The following is a 12918-nucleotide window of genomic DNA, read 5'->3' on the forward strand; positions in this document are numbered from 1 at the left end:
GGGAGTAATAGTACTTTAGGTGACCCAGTGACTTGGTGGCGTAATCAAAGACAGCAGACTTCTCTAACATACTAAGGGGTCTATTTATAAATCTTCCAACCAGCCATAAGTTGGATTAATGCCGTTCGCACAGCATTCCTGTCCCTAAATAGAGCCTCAGAGCATAGGAATGTTCTATGTTCCTCAGCTCCATCTAGTGGTGGGAATGCTTTTCGAACAGCATTCAACCAGCATATGACTGGGCAGAAGATTTAAAAATAGTCTCCTAAGTGATCTATTTATACATTTTTCACAGAATATCCACACAACTTTCATCCAGGATTCACACATTTTCCAATTGAATCCAAACAGAGAAATGTGTAAATCTTGATTACAAGTTGTGTGAATCTCGTGAGAATTTTTTTATAAATCGATCCCAGGTTTCGTCTACCAGAGCTATCTCAAAAGCTTGCCAATAAAATGCATCACTTAAATCCAAATGGGGTTAATTGCTTAATACTGCAAAAGTCACACAAAAATCAGGTAATTCACTCATCAGCTCTGTCAATGATCCACTTCCATTCCACCACAAATTTGACCAAGATGGGGTTGACCATGACCAGTAGCCAAGCCCACTTATTTGGCCTTCAAAGCATGAACTTCCCCTGCCACTGTCGGAAATTTAGGATGTATTCTGTAATGCACACTTTATAAAGCTAACAACTAGTTCTGTTGAAACAAATAAATATTATTACAATAGAATTTCACACATTGGTGAAATGTGCCTAACATGTCCTATGTTAAGTGTCTTCTTAGGAACAAAAATCTATCATTGAAACAATTCCTTACAGTTCCTAACACACAATCCATCACTGTTTTTATTTGAAGTCTTTAAGATACCCATGTGTTTTATGTAGGAGTAATGGATGGTGTTCTTTTTGCAATTTTATTCTCATTTAGCAACTTTATTCAAGGTGACATCAAAGTTTAACATTAGTTACGCCTTTTTTTAATTATAAAGATATAGATAAAAAGCTTTGTAATCATTCCCAAACAATGGACAGACATGAACACTGCAAACACATTATCTCCAAACTGAGTTATATTGTCAGAGGCTGCCAAGATGTGGTTGAACAGCCACAATTAAATTAAGGCAGAATTCTGCCAGAACATTTGTGGAGAATAATACAGAGAAGTGTTTTGTTTGTTTATGTTTGTTTATAAAGAACAATGCTGGAACTCACAGGAAGACGTTTATGTCAATGCTGTAATAATTATTTCAGGGTCCAATAAAATTATGTGGTAAAAACAAATAACGTGCTGATGTCAGGTTAAGAGGACCTGTCATCTACACAAAACATTTCAAACCCAGGTTTTAATACACTCTTAATCTGGCCATACACTTGCAGATCTTTACAGATTATCTGTTCTCAAAGTGACCACCAAGAATCTGTAGGGGTGACTAGTGAAATCCCTTAATCTCGTCTGCCTGACACTGGGCTTTATATGCTGCCAACTCTGCTTTTGGAAATTATACAAAATAACATGAGCTTGCGTAAGAAAAGAGAGCAGGCAGATCGGTAGTTGCATCCTGTGAATTGTGAACATGTGAAAGACATAAAGACCAGCCAGTAGGTAAGGAGCGGAAAGAAAATTCAGTCTTCACAAATTATTGGGGGGTGTGGGGGATTAAGGCCCCTTTCACACTGGCTGATCAGGAGAGGCAATGAGGACAGATCAGGGGGGACCCTGGAAAAGCACCCTCCCAGTGCCAAGGGCATGTGGCCTGGTATGGCAGGGAGGGGAGGCCGCTTGCTCGTCCCCCCCTTTCCTGCCCTGCGCTCAGATCAAGGGTTGGGAATTTAAGGGGGGACCCCACATTTCCACCCCCCCATTTTGGGGGGTGGGGTTCCCCCGAAAAATTCCTACCAGACCTAAAGGGCCTGGTATGACTTTGGGGGGAATCCCACGCACTTTTGTTTTCACTTGGGGTCCCTCCTAACTCTCCTACTAGACCTAAAGGGTCTGGTGTGATTTGGGAGGGGGACCCCATGCTGTTTTGTTTTTTTTACATTTATTTAAATGATTTTTTTAATCATTTTTTTAGTGAGCAGAATAGCCGAGCCGCTATTCACTCACTGCCGTTCAGCCCCTATGAGAATACGGACGAACAGCTGCGAGTGAACATCCGAAGGTTCGGATCAGCCGATCCAGATGTTGGATTGGCTGAGTCGAACCGCTTCTTCACTCTGAAGTCAGCTGATATACACTCTGAAGTCAGCTGAAATTCCTGAGCCAGTTCACTTTGGCTCAGGAATTTCACTCGGCAGCTTAGTTAATAACCCCCTTAATATAGGAAAGCTTTCGTGCTTCACTGTGAAGAACCAATACAGCTGCACACATTGGCTCCACAAAATGCTTTGGAAGGCCTACTAATGCAAAACCAATAGGGGCCCTCTTACCTCTCTAATCTACACCCTAAATACAATTACTGTAGTGATACAGAGTAATAATTGCTTTCATAGCAATCACATACAGGTTCATACAGTATATACTTATGCTTCTGGGCCCCACAGCAGTTGCATGGTCTGCTTTGGCTATACTTCCAACCTAGCCTAACCTGAAAATGAACTCTTACATGAACTCTTAACCATTAACCTAACTCTAACACTTAACCCAAGCCTTAAAATGAACCCCTTAATTTAATAAAAATTAACCCCTAACACTTAACTTGATTCTAAACCTTAACCCCATGCCTCCTCTTCACCTTAGCGTAACCTTTACATGAGATCCCTTAACATCTGAAGCTAAATCTAACTATAATTTAACATTTTTTACTGAGGCTCACTTACCCAGAAAACTTAACTGACAGTCAAGGTCTATTTATTTTGTAAAGTACACTATTCTGGAAATGTTTGCTAAATATTTCCATCTTTACATAATGAGTATAGAAAGACATTTATGTATGTATTGCATACCTGTAATGTAACAAATTTAAAATGTCTCAATGTATAGCTGCTAGATTGATTTAACAATGACACACTATTAATCGAAGTGCTCTTCATTGGACTAACTAGAAGTGAAAGAAAGAGACCCATGCTACCAATATTTGCCCTTTAGGGACAACCAGCTTTATAAATTGCCCTTGAGCAAAGATTTAGATGGAGTCAGTCTGACTGTCTATGATTTTTGGTTGGACTGACATTCTTAAATGTGACTGACATGTCAGTTTAAAGTGAACCTGTAACTCTGTTCTAAACTGTTAAATGTAAAATTCCTGCTGTAGAGCAGATACAACAAAATTACATATATATAAACAGTCCCAGAGGTAGCCACCGCACTCTATTTGTAAGGTAAATATCTGGGTGCTCATCTAAAACTAAAAAGAACAAAACAAAAATATTCATACAAAATCCAAATAAGATGTAGAGGAACTCACAGGTCTTGCAGCTGAGATAAGTCAAAGTATCAGCATTTTATTGTCATAGTTTCCATAGAGCTTATGCAAATGTGTGACAGTTTAGGCGCAGAAAAGTATAGGAGTGTTCTCTATAACATTCACCTACAGCACCCACCGTATTACTTCTCTACACCTAATTCAGCATATTCACGTATATTGTGTCTCTCTATCCTTCCCTATACCTACACTTTTCCTTTCCTTCCAATTACCAGGCAGTGAGAAAGCAGCATGCTAACAATAAGCAGTAAGGCACCAAGGTTTGCTTAGCAGAGAGGAATACGACTTCCATTGCCGACTTCTTTTTAAAAATGCTAGCTGACTGCCTGTTATGCTGACCAACTAGGGTTAATACTTTCACTGTTTTGGAATAAGTATGCAGATCAGGAAATTCAGAGAAAAGTCAGTTTTTATTTACATTTAGTGTCAGATTTACCATTAGTCACAGTAGAATTGTGCCTATAGACAGTGAAGGCAAAGAGGCAGTTTTTCCCTTTATGGATCTCACATTTTTTTTTCTCATTATCAGTATAAATAAGTTTTCTTAACCGGGCTAGAAGCAATAAAACAAGAAAAAGACGGTGATCCTAGAAGAGGGATGTTACTTCAAGTGACAAAGGTTGTGTACCTATAGGCTCAAATGAAGGAAATCTGGCCTTAATTTGCATACTTTTTCTGTGTCAGAGATATTGACGCAAACATTAGTATATCAAGACAACTGGCATTTTCAGAAACAGAAACAGAAGTCTGCAATGGCAGCACCAAGTTTCTCTGATTACGATTTAACTTTAAAATGGTTTTAGAAAATGATTATTGGTTCTGAAGACTGAACCATCGGTTCATTGTAAACCAGTTTCCCACACTGGAGCTCTCTTGCCTCCCCACTATCATTTGCCAGTATCCTTCTTCCAAAAAAGCCTTAAAAATCCAACTTCGGCAACATTTAAAGTGAATGCCCAGCCAAGATGGTTTTTCTTTTTAGTTTTGGATAGATCAGGAAAGGGTTTGATCCACTTTCAGGAGTTTACTGCTATTATGATCTCCAGTAGATAGATTTGTACTCACTTCCTGCCCTGCTGACATTTTACCAGACAGTAAGTAAGAGGAGCTCTCCAACAGCAACACAGGTAAAAAACGGAAAACTGAATACTTGGCTTTCCATACTTTTCCTTTCCTGGTGCCTATACATGGCGGCATACCTGTGGTGGGCAGAGCATCAACCACATATATGCTGCCATGTAGGCAACAGGAAATAAAAATTATTTTCTTTAGCAAAGTGGGTGAAGGCTAAGATCTCTGTCACATTTTTTCTGTCAGCTGCAATTTTCCCCTGCTACACAGCTCATCTGTGAGCACCCAAATCTCTCTTCTGCTGTGACTTCCAATTTGAGCAGCAACCTGTGATGATGCACGGAGCAGCAAGGCGACCTTGCAGAAAAACAGGGAGGTAGCAAAAAATGTGTAAAGTGCAGGTAGTGCAGTCCAGGAAAAAGCATGGATCAAATGGCTGTAAGAGTGAAAGGAGATGAAGGGAAGGAAAATGTTTTTGTAATAAGCCACATTCCCTTGGCCAAAATCGCCACTCCCACTTTTCACTTCTTCATCCTGTAATGATTTTATTCAAGTTGACATTTCTGCAGTACAAGGCAACTATATGAGCATTTCATTAATAATTCCTACACATTTTAATAGGATTTTAGGGGCTGCTGGGAACAGCTACTCTTATTGTAAACAAAGCTGTGGAGGATGGAAAAACTTGTTATGAGGGGTCAGACCTGGTTTTTTTATTGGAAGGAATTCCGCTCACTTCCTGTCTTGCTAGCATTTTTACCAGGCGGGAAATAAGGTGGAAATATCCAACAGCAAGACAGATGGAACTAAAAATGCTTTTCTTAAGTAGAGAATGGGAAGGCTAGAACCCCTATCACATTTTTTGTGTCTGTATGTATGCTACAGATTTCCCCTCACTTCCTGTCTGGTGAAATTGTTGTCTGCAGGACAGGAAGTGAGGGTGACTATCTCTAGTACACCCCGGATAAAAGTAAAAACCTGACAGGAGTTTTAATCCTTCCCCACTCTATCCAAAACTAGAAAAAAAGTTTTGGCTTGGCGCACACTTTAATTCTAATAGCAGAGACCCCACAATGCCTCTCTATGAGTTGCTCTCACCTAAAATTTCAAAAAATAGTAAGCCCAGAGCATCACTAGTCTGAGAATTCTGTCCTTGATAGCACAGATACACCATAATGGCAATTCGGGAGGCATTGTGGAATTCATTACTCTCTACATATGGCATCAAATGGTACAAGGCCATTAAGTTTAGCAAGTCAATTATGTTAATTCTTAATAAGTCAGTAACTTTTTGTATCTTATTAAAACATGTTGATAACACCAAGGGGGATCATTTTCTAGACTTGATTAGTATAACCTAGTGTATTTAAGGCCATTTTATTAAGCAAGCAACATTTACAGGCATAGAAACCCTATATGGCTCATATTTCCATGAATAACCCCAAACCAGTTTTACACTCTAATTATTCTCTAACAAGGGATATAATAGAGCATATGGAATCCATTGCTGGTAAAAACAATTCACATGAAACAATCATTAGGGCACTGCTAAAACACAAAAGGTTCTCTGCAATGTAATTTCTGCTATTATAGTGACTGGGCACCTATTCCCTTTCTATGGCAACTGTGCATATCAAAACAAACAAGATTTTCCAAAACGCAACAGTGCTTGGAAATGGATACTTAGCATCCAAGGATCATTACACTTCAGTTAATTCTTTACACTTCAGTAACAACCAATTACACTGGGGGAGACAAATATATGTAAGCTCATCCTCACATAAGTAATCAGTGCAGAACACTTTAGAGAAATACTGTACTGGAGTTCTAAGCACTTAACTCTGTATTTCTATCTTTAACCCAAACAGGCAGGGGGCAGCAATGGATGTGTTCAAATAGCCTAACATCCTTGTGTGACTACCTTGGTACAATTGGCCTGGAAATTTGAGTGCAGCTTGTGTGGAAATGAAGTGGAAGTGGGGGAAATTCTGTAACACAGACAGAAATAAAAAAGCTTGTTTACATTAAAGCTTATCTTGTTTGGTGCTCTCATTGTAGTGTATATATGTGTCTTCAACCCTCGATTCTCTTGTGTGTGTGGCATCTCGTTTCTGTTGAGAGTTGCCACACCTGAGCCATTGTGCTTTATCATTTTCCAAATAATCTTCTGAAAATTTAAATCCAGCGCCTCACCTGTACTTGTTCCAGAAATGTAAAGGTGACCAGGGTTCTAGCCTTCCCCTACTCTTCTAAAGACAAGCATTTCTAGTTCTATCTGTGTTGCTGCTGGAGATTTCCCCTCACTTACTGTCTGGTAAAAATGCTTTCAGCAGGACAGGAAGTGAGAGGACACTCCTCTAATGAAGCCTCGGATATCTGGAAAGGCTGACAGGAGTTCTAACACTTTCTCATAATATCCAAAACTAAGAGACTTTTTTGGTGTTTTAGAGAGAGTCACCCTCACTTCCTGTCCTTCAGGCAACAGTTTCACCAGACAGGAAGTGAGGGAAAATCTGTAAAGACAAAAATAAAAATGTGATAAGGGTTCTAGTCTTACTCTACTCCACTAAAGAAAAGCATTTTTTTTCTCCTTAGCCGGTGGAGATTTCCCCTTACTTCCTATCTGGTAAAAACTTTTTATCAGCAGGACAGGAAGTCCCTTTAACCGATACTAAAAGCTTCGCAGGAGTTCTAAGATTTTCTCACTATATTCAAAACAAAGTTAACTTATTATTTGGCTAATCATTTCTATATGCTTACGCAGGACTGACCCTCATAAGAGGTGCTAAGTTTTCCCTTCCTCCACCTCTTTCTTTACAATATGAGCAGCTCACTGCAGCATCCCTGGTTTGGGCATTAAAACCCTCTTTCCCATAAAGTTCTTACGAGGAGTCAGTCCTGGGTAAACATATAAGAATTATTAATGAAGTGCTAGTATAGTTGCCCTGTAATGCAGAGATGTCAACCTGAGCATAATAAATGTAGGGTGAAGAAGCAGAAAGTGGGAGTGGCTACTTTGACCAAGTGGGTGTGGCTTAGTGCAAAATCATGTTCCTTCCCTTCATCAACTATCACTTTTATATTGGCCATACACTAGTAGATTTCCAAACGAAGATCTTTCGTTACTATCGAAAGTAGAGGTACACCGAAATGGAATTTTTAAAAACGAAACGAAACCGAAATTTAAAAAAAATGTCAGGCCGAAACCGATACCAAAAATTTTGCATTTTTTTATTTTTTTTCAATATTTTATTTTTTATAAACTTTTTAATATTTATTTTTATTTATTCATTTTTTATTACATATTTTTATTTTTTACTTTATCTTTGGTTCTCGATCCTGCTGCAGCTGCAGCGTCTTATATTGCTTCTACTCCCCTCCCAACTCTTTCCCCAGAGGTGGCTGCCCTTATTGGGGAATCCTTCACTACGGAGGAGATTTCTGGCGCTATTAAGGGGCTTCCCCCTGGGAAGAGTCCAGGTCCGAACGGATTCACTGGGGCCTTCTATAAGCACTTTCAAGACTTGCTGACTCCCTTACTTCAAACCACTTTTAACTCCATATATCGGCCGAAACATGGCTCTTTCAGCATTATGCCAAAAGTGCAATTTTCGGCCGATATGTTTCGGCGCCGATATATCGGTGCATCCCTAATCGAAAGATCTTTCTTTACCACCCCATAATGCCACCAGAGACTTAACGAATGTCGAACAAAATGTTGTTTTATTTTAACGTTCGATTTTACAATGAATGGAGTTTCCCGAACGAAAGCCACATTCACTGTTAGAATTTAGTTTGTTCGAGAAAAAATGTCCATCCTACTTCAACTTTTTTCGTCACTATGGTCGAAATCGATGATCGATTTGACCCCATCAACTAATAGAAAGTCGAATAAAAGATCTTTTGTACAAAAGTTCTTTCAAAAATCTACCAGTGTATGGCCACCTTAACGGCCATTTGCTCCAGGTTTTCTCCTGGACTGTATTACCTGCACCTTACACATTGTTTGCTCCCTCTCATCACAGGTCGTTGCACAAATTGGGAGGCACAGGAGAAGATTGGGAGCCCACTAATAAACTGTGCTGCAGGGGAAAACTGCAGCTGTTGTCAGGTTATGATTCCCTGCTACATTTTACAAGATATATATACACTGAGGGTAATTTATCAAAACTGTAGCAGACAAAATCTGGAGCAGCTGTGCATGGCAACCAATCAGCTTCTCATTTCAGTTTGGTCAGTTAACATTTGAAAATGAGAGAGAGAGAAGCTGATTAGTTGCCATGCACAGCTACTCCAGATTTTGTCTGCTCCGGTTTTGATAAATTCCCCCCATCGTATATACAGTAACATTGTTTTTATTACTTCATCTGTTCAGTCAAATAGTTGTATAACTGACTGTTGATCCTATGCTGACCAAAGGTAACCTCTACTGCAAACCAGAAATCCTCCTCTTTTTTTTTTTTCAATTCAATGGCTGCTCACTTGTTGCAGGATGGTGACTGCAAATGTATTAAAATCCAAAAATGTAATGTTCATGTTTTACAAGCATTTGTATATTTACAAAGTTGTTCTATGAATGAAAGCAGCATACACAACAGAACCACACTCTGAACAAAAATGTTTTATAAATGTATGTGTCAGTATATAGTTCGTGAATAAAAAGGACATCAAGCTACAAAATGAATTCTATGTACATGACTTAACAAAAATGTAATTGATTGTTTGGACTAATCATTAACAGTTTCTAACTGAATGCAAGAAAAAAAGGCATGGAACAATTTTGTTGTGTAGATTTCCTCATTCCAGAGAATCCTTCCCCTCTTCGCTCACCCTTAATTTTGGTTAATACCTAAACCTCCATCTGACATGCAACAATACACAGATGCAATTTGCTTCTGGAATGTCATTAAAAACATGCATATAGCACAAGCACAATAGAATTTAAAGCACAGCCATTGCCCACTCAAACCAGTACAAAACACAATCCCCAATTCACTTGAGAAAATGAAACCAGACTATCCGCTGACTGCTGCAAGATGTACAAAATAATGTTAAAAGCTGCAGTATTTTAAACTAGTAGTTTGTTAAGCTGCATGGCTCATCTGCTTTAAAGTAAGCCTGTTGCCCAGATCATGCAAACTAAAGCAATAAAGTCACTTTAACCACTTGCTGTCCGCAGCAATTTCTTACTATTTGCACACACATGATAAAATCTAATTTGTTTGGCTAGAAAACAGCTTCAGACCCCCAAACAATGATATGTTTTCTGAAAGCAGAGGCCCTGTAGAATAAAAAAAATGCTAGTTGCGATTTTTTTAGGTTGAACGATATTTGTGCAAATGTTTATCAAATCACTATTTTTAGTATAAGGTACACTGAAATTAAATTTAGTGCTCAGAAACAAAAAAAGAAGGGGCCACGTCAGGTAAAAAGAGACCAAACATGTCAAGCCTTAAAATTGCGTTCGCCTGTGAAGACGCAAAAAACTTAAATACCCAAAAGCTTTTACCGCTCATCACTTTAGTGCTAACAGTGATTAATGGCTCTAGAATGATTGCTCTCACTCCGATGTTCACAGCGATATGTGTAGCGCAATTTTAGTTTTTGCATGTAGGTGCACTGATGCGAGTTTGCGTGTGTATGTGCATGCATGTGGGGGGCGGGGGACTAAAACTTTTCTTTGCATTTAAAAAAAAAATTATGTTACTTTAATTTTTTAAACACTTTTTTTACACTAACTTAATTGCCATCACATAGGAGGCTAACAAGCCTCCTATGTAAAAGCAGATAGGGTGTGGCAGGTCCTCTTTCATGAAGACATCAGGGGTCTTTCAGACCCCTAATGTTACCTAGGGACCCCAAAGAAGCTGAGGAAGCAGAGTTCGGCTTCCCCAGCTTCTTCTCCTGGCTGTAAGAGCCTGAGAATGTATACAGTGACACGGAAGTGATGTAATACATATCAGGTCCAGGGTCCAGTGATCAGAAGAGAGATCAGCGGCTGGAAGCCACTGATCTCTCTCCAATTGTTGTGGGGAGACCCGCCGTGCCGGTCCCGGCCCGCATGGGAGACAGCGGAGTGGGGACAGCACATTCCGCCGATCGGTACAAACGATCCAGCGGCAATATAGATGCCGAATCACTTGTACCTGTACAGCCATCGCCGGCTGTTTAGACTGATACCAAGAACACGTTCTTGGTATGACCACTTCTGCGGGCTGCCTTACATTTATGTATTGTGGTCCGGAAGTGGTCAAATCACGCCCCCATTCTTCTCTATCAATAAACATTGTGAAGAAAATAAATTTCAAAGTACACAACACAGGCGCTGTGTTTTTCTATGAGAACAGACATTGGCTAGTGTAGGCTACCAACCCTCTCATGTAAGGAAACAGCAAATGTTTCTAAACTGTTAAGATTATTCACTTTACAATCTGACTGTACAATCTTGGTACAATCCTTCACCAAAAGTATGTAATATGACATAGCTAAACTATCGAATCAATCTAGTTGACATAGTTGTTGTTAGATCTAAAAGAGATTGTACACAAAAATTGTACCTAGTGCAGTGAGCTTTAAAAACTAAAACCAAAGGAAGGACTATTTTAATTTTTTTTTTTAAAAGGTGCTACTTTGATGATTAAATGAGCAATGTGACTAGATTATGGTATGGTGATTTGTAATATCACTTTCGCAACGGTCTAGACTGATTTAGAAAATGTGACTGCATTTAGGTTTTATAATACAATTACGAAACAAAGTGCAACAGATGAATACACATGGTTCAAACATATAAGTAATAATGGGTCTCATTGGTCCCACAAAAATGCTTGGAAATAAATGTGTTACCTATATCAAACAATTAGATACCTGTTCAGTTTTTTCTAATTTGCACCAGAAAAATGACTGGTTGCTATTTGGAGAATACAGAATAGTTTAGTGCATATAAATCATTTGGGATGCAGTGGTGACTCATGTCTCAGCAGGGTCACGTAAGCACCAGAAGCTACTATTAAAGCAGTGTGGAAGGTATGGCAAATATTTTGCCCAGAGTGTCATGGTTGTGCTGTGGGCAAAATATCTAAATGTGGAAATGGTGACCCTGTCCTGGGTCTGAATCTTGTTTCCCTCACCTGGAGCTGAAAATGTAAACAATAACAATATAAATTGCACGTACATACACATTTTTTTGGGTTTTAAAAAATAAAATGTGTATTGTAAATTAAAAGAATTATTAAACCTGTCATGCACATACAGTATACCGACATACATACAGCACTCTATATTGTTATTTGAAGTAGTAGTACACCACATAATAAATACACCTCTGTTGTCAGAATTGGCTAAATCCTGTTGACAAGAAGATAATAATAGAATGTCATAATGCTGAATTTAAACAAATGTGTGGCAACAGCAAATATCATTTATTTTTCAAAGTTTTTATATTTTTTCAAAGTTCAAAGTATATAATTGATTGTTAGAACCAGGAGCAATGTTCAGAAATAAGTTCTGATGGAAAAAAAATGTTTTCTTGACAAAAATGATAAGGTAGGGTTTACATGTTTGTGTAAAGGGGATTAATGAAGAAGATGCATTAGTTAAGCACTTGGGCCCCAGGACTTTTTCTCCTCAAATCCCCTTGAGTTCCAGAGTGATTTTTGTTCTTTTGGTTCTGCATATGATACCTTTAATCATTTGTATTCTACCCTAATATATTATAAAACATTTTCTACCAGACAGATGGAGCTTTAATTTTGTCACACATACTTTTTTTTGTTTGTTTGTTTTATTGAGAATAAATAGCAAACAAATTACTAAAAAATGCATTTTCCTGTAATTTTCCCTAACAAAAACAAAGCTGTGATCCTTATGTGCAACATCACCCTCAGATGAAATCAAGCTCACCTTTTAGAGTGGACCTTAAAGTGATATTAAAGTCTGAAGTTTTTTAAGCTATTTATGCTGATTAAATCACAATGGATGCTGCTCCTTGAAGTTTAAGGCCCCATTTACACAGGATCTGTTAGCATCTGTTGGATGCCAACACAAGGACATCTGAAAATGAATAGGTGTTAATGGGTTCAGTTCACACCAGTCAGTTGCTTTGCGCTGCCCTCCGTTAAAAAAAAAAAATTGATCAGCGCAACACAATGGACCGGTTATGAACTGCTAACGCATGTCAATGGAAGGCAGAACCAATAGCTTATATATCTTAGTATAAAAATCAACCACCCCCCCCAAAAAAAAAAACCTGCAATGTAACGAAAAGCAAACTCCAATCAACATACCTCAGTTGACTTGCATTTTTGGCTCAGAGTCTGGTGTGAATGCACCCTAAAAGTGTCAGCTAGCCCCCAAAGCATCAGCCCTCATTTACTGTCTTAGGGTTGCTTCTTTCCCATGCAGAGGACTGT

At 38.7% G+C, this 12918-nt stretch overlaps 1 protein-coding gene across 2 annotated transcripts in view; it reads right to left on the reverse strand.

Moving 5' to 3' along the window:
• GLIS3 (GLIS family zinc finger 3) overlaps positions 1–12918 on the reverse strand; it is a 303011-nt gene that overhangs the window by 256117 nt on the left and 33976 nt on the right. The window contains exon 2 of one of the 2 annotated variants that reach the window (XM_018562054.1): positions 11606–11617. The exons of the other annotated variant lie outside the window; for it this stretch is intronic. Coding sequence (XP_018417556.1) covers positions 11606–11617 — 12 coding nt within the window. The remainder of the gene's footprint in view (positions 1–11605; positions 11618–12918) is intronic. 2 annotated transcript variants of the gene reach the window in all.

The sequence above is a fragment of the Nanorana parkeri genome, unplaced genomic scaffold (assembly GCF_000935625.1).
Source record: "Nanorana parkeri isolate BGI_ZX_2015 unplaced genomic scaffold, ASM93562v1 scaffold558, whole genome shotgun sequence".
Taxonomy (NCBI): domain Eukaryota; kingdom Metazoa; phylum Chordata; class Amphibia; order Anura; family Dicroglossidae; genus Nanorana; species Nanorana parkeri.